At 34.1% G+C, this 15874-nt stretch overlaps 2 protein-coding genes across 3 annotated transcripts in view; both read left to right on the plus strand.

Moving 5' to 3' along the window:
• The window catches only part of LOC133336064 (enhancer of split m7 protein), a 378459-nt gene that overhangs the window by 77068 nt on the left and 285517 nt on the right, over nucleotides 1-15874 (plus strand). The gene's annotated exons all lie outside the window — the stretch shown is intronic.
• Nucleotides 2940-14603, plus strand: LOC133336088 (GATA-binding factor A). 2 transcript variants are annotated; one of them, XM_061544385.1, is made up of 4 exons: nucleotides 2940-2966; nucleotides 12604-13275; nucleotides 13443-13674; nucleotides 13741-14603. In XM_061544385.1, exons 1-4 carry the CDS (start codon nucleotides 2940-2942, stop codon nucleotides 14601-14603), a joined length of 1794 nt encoding a protein of 597 aa, XP_061400369.1. The 2 variants fall into 2 exon arrangements, with proteins under 2 accessions (XP_061400369.1, XP_061400370.1); XM_061544386.1 differs by having other exon boundaries at nucleotides 12604-13266.

Genomic DNA, 15874 nt, shown 5'->3' on the forward strand with positions numbered 1-15874 from the left:
CTAGAAATCTCCTATATACAGAAAAAGGTGTTCGATGTTCTGAAGAGTATATAGAGGTTCATATGAGGTTCCTAACTTAATAACTTATATACAATATCTGTAGACCAGAATATATTCTTCTACCTGTAGAAGACCTGTTCTGGTCCCCTACAGGCTGGAATAAGATATCTTAAAAGTCTTCTGTAGATGGCAAACCACCTGCAGGTCCCCGTTAGATAAAAACTCTTCCAAAGACAAATAGTTTTTTAAGTCCTCTATAGAGCACATAATTTCCATAGATCAACTTACAGAGGCAACTTTCCTTATTCAAGTCGGAAGAACTTCTACAGGTTTTCATGGACAGAATATATTCTAAATTTTTATTCAGATACAAATAATAATTTGAATACAATACAAACAATACCTTCTACAGGTCCCCCATAGATATATTTTCTGTATGCTCCAATGGACATAAGTTCTTCTACAGGTATTTTATAAATGAAAAACATCCATCAGATCTGCTATATATACAGCCTACGTTCTGTAGGACTTCTCTTTCCGATCATACACGGACTTCTTTAGGACTCTCTATAGGCCTTTCATTATATGAAAGATGTATAACATGATTTATAAATAAACAGAAGAACGTCTGCAAGACAGACTTTTTACAGAATACTTCCTGCAGGTCTTCTGTAGAAATATAACTTCCTTCTCCAGGTCTTATATAGACAGGAGAGCTTCTACAGTTTATGTATAGAAAGATTTTCTTTAGGACTTCTGCAAATATTTTATTGACGGAAGGCTTCTATATAGACGACAGGCGATCTGCATGATCTCTTGTCGACTATTTGTGAACTTTTCAGGACTCTATATTGACATCGATAATACATCTTACATTACATCTATATAGACATAAGATCTCAATTACTTCTATATACAGAAAACGTCTTCCAGATCGTCTATGGACTTTTTCAGGACTCTTTATAAGCCTCCCTCAAGCAAATGTCCTTCTATATACAGAAGACCTCTTGCAGATCTTCTATGGATTTCTTCAGGACTCTTTATAGGCCTCCGTCAAGCAAGTGTTCTTATTCAGGCCTTCCATAACCAAATATTTTCTCTAGGTTTTTCCTGACCCCTTTTAGTTTATCCTATACCTCTCAATGTCTTATCTAAATCTTCCATTGTATCCATATTAACATCGATTATTTCCATTAACCACTTCATATAAATTCTCATAAAACAGCTGTTCCCATCCATGCACTCCTCCTCCTCCTTTCGTAATAATTAATAATCCTCACCCCCCTTATTCTAAAATAATTTGTAAACTCTTGAAATCATATTTCCAACTTCCGCAATCGTTGTAATGACTTCTCAAAATAATTCGTAAACCATAAATAAAACAATAATCCACTCGGAAAGAAACCAAAAACAGCCAGCACTACTTCATTGCCAATATATTTTAATTGCCTCGGTTTGGGAAAAAGGGATCAACCTACTTTTCATACCTTGGCAACGATTCGAATAGTCTTTGACTTCGACGACCGGCGACAATTGTTGTGACTATTCATTAAGATTTTGGGTAAAACATTGCCAGCCTACATCAAATCCCCGTCTTAGAAAGTGGATTAGGCGGAGGATTAAGAGCAACGGCAGCCGAAATAATAGTAAACACTTGAAGTACACTTAGAAAGGAGGAGGAAGGAACCTGTTTTCAAGTGTTTGTTTTCGGCGGTGGTGCCCTCAAGCCGCTGAGATTTTGAGGCCTACGGAGGAGGAAGAGATTTTGTCAACAGCAAAACAAAATTTGGTTGCCTAATTTCTTGTCATCAAGTAGTTGAAGAAGAAGAGGAAGGAACCAGATACTGTCTGTGTGTATTTCCTTTTTTGTTGGTTATGACTTAAGGGCATGAAGTGGTAGTGTGTGTGAGTGCCTTTGAGAGAGTGTATAAGAGGGGTGGCGATAGTAGTTCCTCTTACCTGTTCAAAAATATATTTATTTGTTGTCTTACTTCAACGCCTCTTGTCATCACGGGCATGGTTTATTTCATTTCTCTTTTTCTCTCATATTACACTGTCTTTGTATTTTGTGTGTGTGTGCGTCTTAAGGCTCTCCGTTTTGATTTCATTGATGAGAATTGACTTTTTTATCTTGACTTCCACCAGAAAAGGCAAAAAGCCCAACAACACCATTTGTTTGTTATTGTTGTTGCTATATGTGGTGCAACAACCAACAGCAACAACGTTGATGTTGGGTTTGGTTAGAGAGCTCTGAGCACAGCTCAGCTCTTATGCCTCTAAGAGTCCACTGCAAGTAGTTTTGTAGGGATATACCAATCGTGGTGGTGTTGTTGTTTTTGTTGTTGCTGCTGCTTCTGATGTTGTTGTTCATTGGTGTTATATGTAATACCGGCTTGCTTACCTAAGCAAGAGTGGTTGTGCCTCTGACTCCGATATTGCCTTTTAAGTTTGTGTGTTTACTTTAACAAGTTTTTTGTTTGGTTTAGTATCTTGGCCGACCTCAAGGAAGTCACACTAAAACGGCCGTTTCAAACATAGAAATAAATTCGACACAATCGGAATATTCGTTATTATAGTAAAATAAAAAACAATCAAACAAACAAAATACTAATAGTATATTACGGAAAGTGCGAAATTTTGGAGTTATAAAAACAACAACAATCCTAATAAAAACATAAATTATAAAATTTGCAATCATTTAAACACCTAATAATAATATTAATGAAATAATAAGTGAAAAATATTGTAAAATTTATAAAAATATTATTTGACAAAATTATTATAAAAAAGTTGAAAATAATTAAGTGTATTGTGTGTTAAGAATATATCAAAAAATCTTGTTGGAATAACAGCTCACCAAAAAATAAAGCAAATAAAATAATCCGCCAAACACAAATTTTGAGAACAAACACATCAACCAAAACAAACAAACAAGAAAAATGGGAATTCTATTAAGCGACGGCGAAGTAAGTCTATTATAATTTTTAATTTAAAATATTAAAAAAAAACAAAATTACAAATACATTAATATAGTGAAAAACTTCAACCATCTATGGATTATTTGTAACATCCAGGACTTGGTCCACCATTGAGGAAGTTTGAGGTCAATTATATGCAATTTAGAAAGAGTTTAATCATAAAAATAGGGATATGGAAAATGATGGAAACGAATTTGTGTGAAGATGTACCCGGTTTTATAGGAGAAAAGGTGGATCCATTCTGAAGTTAAAAGATATTGGCCTATATATGCTGTTATTTTCGAGGAAGTCTACAACAAGTATTTTGGGGATTGGAAATATTACGAAGCTGAGTTCAAAATCCAACTACAGAAAATAATTGGAATATAGGGCTATTTTTATTTGTCCAGACCAACAGCTTCGTCCAGTAGTAAATCGTAAAAATCAGTAGTAAATTGTCATTGGCATAACGCTGACAACCAATATCTGGGGAAAACATCTTATTTTCAAAAATAATATTGTATTAAAATTTACATTAATTTGCTTTACAATTAATTTAATTAATTAATTTAATTTGGACTGTACACTCAAATTTTATTGTATATGTTTCTGTCAAATATTAAAGGCTTAATGCTCTCACTCAGTCTACAAAAATTTCGAAATATTAATATGGGATCACTTATATGACAGACGGGAAATCATATTAGCTTCATATTATTATTGAAGAGATAATTTGAAGAGTCTAGGCGATTTTATTTTTACTTTGACTTAAAAACATAATAATTCTTAATTCCATTCCTCACAAATCCATTAAAGTGTGCCCTCTAAATTCGTTATATTAAACACTGCCTACATTTAACGTATGCCCTCCGTTGGGCGCCAATTCGTATTACAACAATTTTGGAACTTACATCTGCAGAACTCGGCACATTAAAATGTGCTACATTTAAAGCCTGCTCTTCATTGGGCGTCATAACTTTGCTTTTGTTTAACTGTATGTCTACATTGGGCGCCACTTTGCAATTTTGAATGGAGTTTTCTAACTTTTCATATGCCTAATTTATGTCGTAATGTCCCAGTACAAAAAACTGGTTTCGGACTGCCGTTGAACGCCACTTACGAATTGCCTTGTCTTTTCGGTTTTTAACTTAGTGTCTGCGTTGGGCGCCACTTCTCAATATTGAAGTGTTGTATGGAGTTTCTTAACTTTCAAAGAGCTTAATTTATATCATAGTATCCCAGTACAAAAGCAAAGTTACGGTACTTGAAATATATCTTTTTTGGACTGCCGTTGGGCGCCACTTAAGCATTGCCTTGTCTTTTTGATGTTTTAATTAAGTTTCTGCGTTGGTCGCCACTTGTCATTTTTGAAATGTTATCAGATTTTTCATGAGTAGTACAAAACAAAAAAAAGTTTTTTTTTTTGGGGGGGGGGGGTGTTTTAGTAATTTTACGTTTCGTAAAACATTTCTATTTTTCGTTTTAAATCATTCGTTTCATAAAAAGAGAGATACAGTTAACAAACTGATTTAATTTCTATTGAACATTTTATCTGGCAAAGAATTTTTACACTGAAATGAAGGATACAAAGGAATTTTGGTTGTAAAAGGAAATGTTGAGGGAGGTATAATGCAACCCTATACAGCTTTTAATGATTTTCAAAACATAATTGCTATATATTTTGTGATTTAACAATTTTTAAGGTAAATAAAAAACCCTCCTTTAAGTAAAATCTAAATTATATATCGTCCTTGAACGATATTGAATTTTACCAACTTATTTTGTATTTCTTTTAAAAGAAAGAAATAATATATTTTCACAATGCTTTCAAAATTGACACAGGATTTCCTTATGTTTCCTATAGCACTTGTACTATTCATCATCGTTTTTCCAATCGCAATGAAATCATCAAAACATTTCAAAATTGTTCTGCCACACTATCAAAACTTCCATCAACGCCATACAAAAATAATTTCAACACAATATAGTAATATTGAAAAAATAGTACTAAAATGTTTTTAAATTGTCGAAGAAACAACAAAGTTAATTTTTTCCTCCTATCATACAGAGACAATTTGAGAATATTGAAAAAAATAAACAGAAACACTTGAGAGCTCCCTGGAATCGAACGAACTCTTTACCGGATAAAATGTTCAATAGAAATTAAAGCAATCTGTAAAAAAACTTTATCTTATCCATTAATAATAAAAACGATGATGTATGAAATTAAAGCGTAAATTGTAGACGTAAAAGTTGAAAGAGGAATAGTTTGGCCAAACAAAACCAGATGGCCCAATCCGGATCTAAAAGAGGGGTACATTTGGTTTGATTGCCAGGGGAGTAGGAAATTTTAAGAGCCATAGAAAAATATATATAAATAAAAAAGCTATATTACATAATATTTTGAATGAAGAATCGAAAAAATATTATTTATGATTTCCAAAGTTTCCGGAAAAAAACCGTATTTCTGATTTCCACAATTCAAAAGAACTACTATTATTTAAAAGAGCTTTTTAAAAATTTAGCATTTTGTATTTTTAAATTCCGTATCAAATTACTTTATTTTCTCAGATATTCTCCTATAAATATATTTTTTCATTTATAAATGATAGCTTTTTGCATATTTTTACTTTTATTTCCAATCGATTAATGAATTAAAATATCCGTCGGCAAATAACTTCCAAGATTTTAATTTCTTAATTCATCAAGAGCAAAAAACCTGTCTTGGTTATTAATCGGTCGCTTAATTCCGTTTGATCTCTGCTGTCAAACAAAATTTTCTTTCAAACTTGTTGCCCTAAAAGGATTTACTCCACACCAAAAGCAAAAACAATCCAACAAAAAAATCTTTAATATGGGAAATATTTCACAAAAAAAAAAAAAAAATATTTTGATATGCAAATATGTCCAAACAACAACAAGAAAAGGAATGTTACACTTCTGAGGTCCGTATCATCACCCTGAGCCTTTATAAGGCTCATTGGCTGCATGCCACAGCAAGAAAAGGAAACAAATCCCCAAAGAAGAGATCAAAAACGCGGCAATTTGATCACACATTTATAAACGCCACTTCGGTTTCAATATCACAAAAAGAAATCTCTTCAATGGATATCGATGCGATGCAGCCGATACCAAAACTCGTTCGATCGGCGCTCAGTTGATTTTTGTTTTTTTCTTTTCGTTTGGTTTTGCTTTGGTCGGCACACATCAATGACATTTTTCGACAACATTAATTCAAAACAAAAATCTTGTCATTAACCCAATAAAGGTGATCAACATAAGAAAAAATAAAGTGGAGCAGAGAAAAAAAATACTCCACAATAACAACAAAAACAAATTAGCCGTACTACTCGAAAATTTGTAGACAAAGGAAGGCAGATTGAAAAAAAAAACTTGCCAATTGGTTTGGGAAAATTGAATTCCCCACAAATCAAAAAAAGTTTTTTTTTTTTTAAGTTGAGGGGGGATTTATCCTTTCACCCTCCTCGATATCCAAAACGCTTAAAAGGCATTTAATTACCGGCCATAAAAAATCAATTTAAATATCTTGTTAAAAGAAATCAATAAAATTCGACTTCGAGGCATCACATTTGCCATAACAATTTGTCATCGTGAATAAGTGGAAAAATTGGTTGAGGATTTTATGACTGGAGCGATGATTTTATAACCTCAATAAGAAATTATTGTAGACATGATGATTATTAAAAGGGAATTTCCTAACAAAGCCAAAAGCAGCTCTTTTTTGATTATAGATAAAATTTAGGGAGCGATATAATCCCCCATGGATCAATTACTTTCAGATTATCCTGTTAGCCACAATATGTTGATAGTTGCCCTAGTTTTGACAAGTACAAAAAGTAAAAGACCTTTAACTGGTCATCCTTTGACAAAATACCTTTCAGACGGAGATCATTGCCTTAGAACACTTTAATCAGATTCCCCAGACAATTGTAACCCAATACTCAGAGACGACACACTCCAAAAATAAAAAAATAAACAAACCAAAGAAACAAGACGTCATACTCTAAAACTCCTGCGGCAGACACACAACCACACTTGAACCACGATGATACACGATGATCTTTAACAAAGGACACTTGGAAGCCAGCAGACAAGTGCGATCATTGCCCATATCCGCCGCTGCTGTTCATCATTTATTGAATCATAATATTTTCTATAAACAGATGAGTGTTAAAGGAAATAAAACCTTAAGTGGTTTTCAAAACAAGAGGGTCTCGTCCGGCTACCACAAAAATGTCATAAAAGGATGATCAGTTTTTTTATTTCATATTTAATACCACAATGCTAACAACATCTGTCAGCCAAGCAATCCATCAAGTTATGATTATTATGATAATCATCAGCTATGCTCAAAACTAGTTAGGAAGCTTTATCTCCTCTTTGTGTACATAAATTTGTGGAGGCTATCATAAATTGCCCAGGCAGCACTACCAGTAGTAGTAGGCAGCCTAAGAACAAGGAATAAGTTATTTTGTTGTATGGAAAATGAATGTTGTCTTCCATTGCTAGGCAAGGAGGCTGATTAAGGCAGGGGCGTAGGGGAACAAATTGTAGAAGTCACAATAGCGAAAATTACAAAATAAAAATAATTGAAGACTACTAGAAGGGTTAAACACAAACTCAAACAATATTTAATACTTTCCATAAAGCGAGCCATCCATTGGGCGCCATATCCCTTTAAGAAAAAAAAAATTAGTTTCTACAAAAATCCATGTTTCGAATGTGTTTAAGGGTACTAAATGGGCGCCAGATCACTACATTAGAAGTTTTATTTAACGTTTTCACTAAAGCGAGCCTTCCGTTGGGCGCCAACATTGAAACTAAATTCTAAGAAGATGGGTATAAGGAATAACGTCAAGGCTGACTATATATTGCCTTCTGCTATCAATATAATAAAAAATGAGCATCATATTCTATTGCCTACAAATTTAATTGTCGATTTTTATTAATTCAACCGTGCAATGGACGCCAATCGCAATAGTTATACTCTGCATAAATACGTTTCTATATTACTGAGGCATTGAATTGATATTTTATTCGTCTGAAAAAAAAAATTAGTGTATTTCTTAAAAATAAGGGACGCAACTTTGGCGCAACTTTTGTAAATTGAAACCTCGAATGAAGTACTCTGGCTTTCTGTTTACTTTTGGCGCCATATCCCAGTTATAAAGCAATGGTTTCTGAATTTGGGGGCCATATTTAAATAAGAGACCCTCATTGAGCGCTATTTCTATAAATTTATACTTCGAATGAAGCCCTCTGGCTTTCGGTCTCTAATAGACATTACTTTTGGAGTGATATCACAGTTATAAAAACAATGGTATCCAAAATTGGGCGCTATATTTCAATATTTGAACTTTGTTTCCCGTTGGGCGCCACATTGGAATTGCCTAATAATTGCCATTTTCCATTAAAGACGGAATATATTAAATTTATTATTTTAAAATGAATATTTAAATTACTATTTTTGCTGGTTGTCATTTGGGCGCCACTTTAGAAATGCCTTCATAGACAGTTCACATTTCCTTAAAAAAAATTAAATTTGTAAAGAAAATTGAAATCGAATTCTTTACATAACATTCTTTGAAAATGTGATTTTTCGTTGGGCGCCATATCTGCATACTGAAGATTTTGATTAAATTTCCTTTGCTTCCCGTAAGAAGGTATCTCAGATTGGATTGTATTCAGCCTTTGCATGCATACTCCCTTAAACACTTGCCCAACGTTGGGCGCCGTATCAAATTTACTTTGGAAAATGAAATCTAATACATGTCATTCAAAAATGATCTTTAAATGAGATCTGTTCCCTATAAATATGCCCTCTATTGGGCTTAAATTCTCAACATATATTTATTGCCTTCGATTGGGCGCCAAACGTAACATTTTGAAGTTAACTCATATTTGGAACAAAATTAAGGCTTTATATTGAATTTAGGTTAGGCGCCATATTACATTTGCACAACATTACCTTTTAGCGGCATTTCACTATAAACAGTGCCCCTCTCGTTGGGCGCCATACGACTAGATTAAACTGAATTTAAATAATTGTCATATAACATTTTGCGCACAATATCTCATCTGTCAAACTACTGTCCCTTTCTACTACGCCTCTGCTATATCTACTATTACTAGGCCTTTTGCTAACTCTTTTTTTTATTGCCAATCCTATTTGTAAAAAAAGGAAAAAATTACACATCATGAGTAACAGTAGACCCAACAACATGGAACACTGCAACGAGTTGGCCAAAAGAAACTGTTTGTATTTTGCCGCACTGGTTATAAACATTCATAGGCTCTCTCTCACACACACAATCTCTCTCTCTCTCTACTACTTCTCAATATGGTTACTTCAATGGTTTTGCGCCAAAGCGCGTTTTATTTAATGCATTTTCGAGTGGATCAATTTGTCTGTTGTTCGTTGCTTTTTTTGCCAAGTCTTTATTTATGGCATCAGGAAGATGTAGACACAACGACTGGCAGCCACAAAGAGAAGCGAATGGCATTAAAAAGTTTCAAAAAAAAGTTAAAAAAAAAATAATAAACGCATCTGGATATATCTTATAAATGGACTGAAGATGAGGATAAAGTAGGGGATGTAGAAAAAAAAACGTAACAATAAAAACCATCACCAAGCAAAAAGGAAGTTAAGTAATTTGTGTGATCACTTTGTGATCTTAACCAAAAGATCAATGGTGAAAAAATAAGGCAACAAAGTCTTGGACACACGAACAATTGATTGTGAAACAATTTGATGACTCATTTTCGGCAAACAATGCCAACAAACAACAACAATTCTTTGTTGCAAATCTGTTGTGCTACGGATACAATGATGATTGTGTCTTTGATTTGATTCGTTTTTTTGTCATTCCCTCTAATTAAAATTCAAATTGTATTCAAATTTGATTTTATTTCATTTTCAAACACAGCCCCACCTCCATTCATCTCCTTTAGAGTATTGCCAATACATATTTTTATTTTTATTTTTTTGTATAAAAAAACCCATGTTTGATTCTTTGTAATTTATTTGTATTATTTGTCACTTTACGATAAGATTAGATAGAGGCCAAGTTATAGATCAATATTTGTCGGTTTGCAAATTTGTTTTTATTACTTCTTTGCCTCGCTGTTCCATTTGCGGTGTGAATATGCTTTTCACACGTCTCTCTTTTGACATCTATCGATTTGAAATAAATTCACACGAATCATTGTAGGTTTTGCAACAATATTTGATAGTCAAAACAGAAAAAATTATCAAAGGTTGTCAAAAACACGATCAAATGAAAATAAATTATTTAGTTTAAGTTTTCTGTAAAAGAAATGTTCATAAAATGGGGATAAAAATCGGCACTACATCTATTTGGCACTAAATGAACCCTTCCAGTGGCCTTCAATTATTTTTTGCAAAAATTGGGCGCCATATATTAATAATAAAATAAGAAACCTTCGTTGGGCGCCATTTCTTTAAATTTATATTTCGAATGAAGCCCTCTGGCTTTCGGTCTGTAGTATACATTACTTTTGGCGTGATATCCCAGTTTTAAAACAATGGTATCCAAAGTTGGGCGCCATATTGTAATATTTATACATTGTCTTTCGTTGGGCGCCACTTTGAAATTGCCTAATAATTGTTGTCATTATAAAAAATTCCTCTTCCTTTAAATAAAGGGCATATGTTTGGCGCCATTTTTGTAAATTGAAACTTTGGATGAAGTCCTCTGGCTTTCGGGCGCAACCACTGTTATAAAATAACAGTGGTTGCCAACGTTGGGCGCCATATTTTAATATTAAAATAAGAAATCTTCGTTGGGCGCCATTTCTGTACATGTACACTTCAAATGAAGCCTCTCTGGCTTTTGGTCTCTAATATACATTTAATCAATTTATTAGCAAAATTTACTATGATAACAGCAGTTTAAATGGCGCCATGTTCCATCTAATTTATTTAACAAATCCAGTTCCATAGTAGGATTTGTTTCTTATATTGACTCGAGATTTACATTTACAGTGAACATGGGGCCTAACTTCAAAATGCTTCTATTTTCATTCACAATGAACAGATCTTAATATTTTTGTTCTTAGTGGCGCCCAACATCGAGTTTTTACACTTATTTCAAAATTAATTACTTTTGTCAAGATTTTAAATCTGTGGAAATGGCGCCCAACATGAAATAATTTTTCTATTCAAATTATTCAACCATTTTTTTTTTGTATATATGTGTACAGAAATATTAACCGATTTTTTAACGTCCTCTGTAAAATTCTACCAATAAACTTTACAAGATTAAGATTATCTGTCATTATGAATTTATGCATTCATCATTTAGCAATAAATTAAATTAATGACCCACACTGGGCTAAATTAATATTTTTAGAATAACATATATTTGCTAAATATCGACATTAATAAATGGTAACTTCAATCCGAACACCAACTTTAAATATAAAAATTCCAATTGTGTTTATGGCATTACAACTTGTCGACAAAAACTTCTGTAAGACGTGTGCAGCATTTCGAGGCGATTTGGTATTTTTTGCGAAGCAAAGAAGAAAACGCACACAAAAAATATGAAATAAATGTAAATCTATATAACCATCGAATGGCCATATTTAGCAGAGCGGAGTACCAGCACACATACTTCATATGCCTACCACATACCACACGTTTACATGGCGTGGCATGCAACAACAAATTTTGTAGGAAAAAAAATGTGCCCAAACAACTTACAAGATGAAGAATGCCAACGAAAACAAAGAAACAAAGCCATGTGAAGAAATAAAATAAAGAGGAAAAAATAAAACAAATGTAACGTGCAATAACGCCATTAAAATTTGTTTTTATGTTTAAGAATTTATGGACAGCTTTGAAATTATTTTTCTGCTTTTTCATGGTATGGACCGAGAACAGTTTTCAAAACTAAAACACAAAAAGAGGAAAACATGCGTATTCCATAGCATATTGTGTGTTTCCACCGGGCCTGTATGAAAATGGTGGTGGTGGAGTTCTTCTCTTATCAAAAGTGGGTTGGGCTTATTCCCAAATAATTAATGATCTTTTAAAATGGAAAGTTTATGTTTTATTGTTTACAAAAGAAAGAGGGAGGTAACATTTTTGTGTTGGTATTAAGGTTGCCATATTGTATTGAATACCAAAGGAATTCTAACCAGGTCAATATAATTTTTTATACGATTTTGATTTTGCCGTCGGCATTTTCAATCGCTTTTATAATCGTACACACAATTTTATTTAATTTAAATACTTCAGATATGATTTGCAGGGTTTTTTTTTGAAAATTAATCAATATGGCGCCCAACAGTTTTTATTTTCAATTGACATTACCATTATTCTATAAAGTTGCATTTTGTATGACAATTTTTGACTTAACTTTTTGGCGCCCAACATTTTATATTCATAGCTTCTATTGAATCAGGCACCCAAATTGACAAATCAGCAAACTTTTCATGATTACGGATATCTGGTATTACATTTTAATTTAATGGCGCCCAAATGTTTCACAATCTTTAATAAATATGTTATTAAATAAATATGGCGCCCAACTCGGCAGATTAATTTATTATGCCACTAATTCTCAATATTTTATTAACGATCTTCTCTCTTTCTTTTCAGTCAAATTCCGATCAATTATCCACCCGGGAGCAATTGCTTTTGCAACAGGAACTACGAAACAATAATTCCGCCTCGGGAAATTATCATCAAAGTTTGGGACAGAAATACGGTCTCAGTTCGTCATTGGATCAACAGCAAGATTTCCCCTTACACACCGCTAAAATGTATCACTCCAGTGCTGGATATCCGGATTTAAGTGGTTCCTCGGCTGCCAGTGGTGTTAGTTCATATCATCAACAGGCCGCTGCAGCAGCTGCCACAGTTAGTGCTCCCGTCTATGTGCCCTCAAATCGTGCCCTTACCAATAGTCAATATCAACATGTTGCCGCACATTTTGGTACAGCGGCGGCGCAAAATGCCTGGACTTCAGATAGCTTTGGTACAGCGCATGCCCAACTGCCACCACAATTCTATACACAAAATGCCGTAATGATGGGTTCATGGCGGGCAGCATATGATCCCACCGGTTTCCAACGTTCCTCACCCTATGACAGTGCCATTGATTTTCAATTTGGCGAGGGCCGGGAATGTGTGAATTGTGGAGCGATCAGCACGCCACTATGGCGGCGAGATGGTACCGGTCATTATCTATGTAACGCTTGCGGATTGTATCACAAAATGAACGGTATGAATAGACCGTTGATCAAGCCAAGCAAGCGATTGGTGAGTGCAGTGAGTGTTCGATTTTTTACTATTTTTTTCCTTATGGGAAATTTGAAGGCAATTTTAAAAAGGTTTTCCGAATTTTTGTTAGGACGATAATTTAAAATTGCTTCAGTTTCCCCATGTCTTACCAAAATATCCACATTTTACTAATTTTTTCTATTTCCTTATTTTAGACTGCCACGCGCCGTTTGGGTTTATGCTGCACCAACTGCGGCACCCGCACCACAACTTTGTGGAGACGCAACAACGAAGGTGAACCTGTGTGTAATGCCTGCGGCCTCTACTTTAAACTGCATGGTGTAAACCGACCCTTAGCCATGCGCAAAGATGGCATACAGACCCGCAAAAGGAAACCAAAGAAAACTGGAAGTTCCAATGAAAATGGCAAAGAGATCAAAGATGATGGTAAGTTTCAAAATTAATACCAAATTGAACTAAATCGCCTTACTAATAAACCATTTTCCCACACAGATCTCAAAGCTTCCACCATGGGTTTGGAACGTCACAGTTTACCCGGTTCATTGGCCTCGAAATTACAAAACGACCTCGCCGCAAAGGGGGCCGGTAGTGGTTCAGCTCTACACAATTTAAGCTTAGGTTCCAGCGCCCTGCACAGCACATTAAGCCATCATATGCATTTCCCAACAGCCACCTCATCATCACAGCAAAACAGACTGACAAATAACTCCGGAGGCGGAAGTTTAACTGGGCACAATTCATCATCAACAACAAGTGGTGCTAATTCATCGGGAACCACAACCAATACATCGTCAAGCAATCTCAATTCCTCATCATCGTCAACGTCGGGACACAACAACAGTAGCCTGTATTCTCCCTCTGCTCTCGCCGCCCAGGCAAATCTCAATCATTCACAATTATCGGCCACAGCATTTGGTAGCCAAAAATATGAACATCTACTAAGCGGCAGCAATTCCCTCAGTAATGGCCTAAGTTCATCGTCCACACCCTCCTCCAACTACCATGGCCATCATTTGCATCATCACCACCATCATCATGCAGCAGCTGCAGCGGCTCATCATGCTGCCTCCGCCGCTCATCATCACCACCACCATCATTCGCCATCGTTGTCACATCAGGTGGCAACATCGCCCAGTAGTGGTGGTAGCCTCGGTGGTTATAGTGTTAAATCGGAAAATAATTCAACAAATTATGATTATGTGAATAATTGCTATTTTGGTTCATCATTTGGAGCATTGAGTGGTTCACCAGCATCCTCGGCGGGTATGCATGGTGCCACGGCTTCAGATATGGCTGGTGTCTATCATCATCAACATAATGTTATACAGGCGGCGAAATTAATGGCAACCTCATAGATTTGTAGGAATTTTTAAATATTAAGAGGACTTTATGAATCGAATCCGCCGAACCAATGTAGTAACAATAGTGTGAACTAATAGGGAGATGTTTAAATAGGCCAGCGGAAGTGATGTGTGTTAGAAATAATTAAATTTATTTCGATTTACAAAATACCTTCGATTTTAGTCTGGTCATCAATGTATTTCAATAATTGACAATATGTTATCATTCACAATACAACACGTCAAACATTAGAAAATCCTTAAGTAGCCCCGGAAAAAAATTAAAAGAAAGACAGTAAGTAATTGGAAATGTAAATTTGTCTCATTGTTTTATCCCTCTCCCTTTTTTAATTTAAAACTGCCCAAAACCCCATTCCTGACTAAGTGCTGTCAAAATCGAACACTTGAAGATAGAAACACAATCAATCACAATAAAGATTAATTCTCAATGACGAATATGAATAATAAAAATTACAGCTTAAACCTCTTTAAAAATCTTCAAAAAAGCGTGACCTCAATTTAAATTTTACAATAATGACAGGCTAATTTTAATTAACATTCAAAAAAAAACTTCTATTGTGAAAAAAATCCCTTCAAGCTGATAAATATTCCAAATAAAAATATTTTTGACAGCTCGAGAGAGGATCAGCTGTTTTGCTTCCACGATCTTTTAAATTGCCTTGTACACAAAATGTGATCTCTGTGGTAGAAAGTAACAGCCCACTAACTACATTGTGTAAACACATTATAACATTTCATAACACAGTATTGCCAGATTTTTCCCAAAATATTAAATATCATGACATATCAATCCCTGCAACAATATAAAATACAATACAAAATATCAGTTTGGAATGACCGTTCGTCTCAATTAGAGCTTATTTGTCAATCAAGAGACATTGAAATCGACAACAACTAAAGTCATTCACAACTGATAGTAAGTACTCCCTTTAAGGCTACTTGTACATCAATGCGTTTTTAATAAACATAACCTTAATATCTACCAACGAAACATTATTTTTGAAAAGACTTTAAATAAAAGAAATAGTATTTTTAAGAAACCACAAACAAACATACCATACATAATACATAAATAATCACAAATATTATGTTTTTTTCCTCACCCCAAATTGTATATATAAAAATATAAATTTTATTAAATAAGAATTAGAATTTCTTTATAATATGAAAAAAAATCTCATGCATTTTTTGAAACGAATATTAGTTATTAGCCTCTATGATATATAAATAAATTGTGTACAAAGTATTTTTTTAGTTAATTTACA

Source organism: Musca vetustissima, unplaced genomic scaffold, assembly GCF_032173495.1.
Source record: "Musca vetustissima isolate MV318-11 ecotype Yass unplaced genomic scaffold, APGP_CSIRO_Mvet_v1 utg744, whole genome shotgun sequence".
In the NCBI taxonomy this organism is placed as follows: Eukaryota; Metazoa; Arthropoda; class Insecta; order Diptera; family Muscidae; genus Musca; species Musca vetustissima.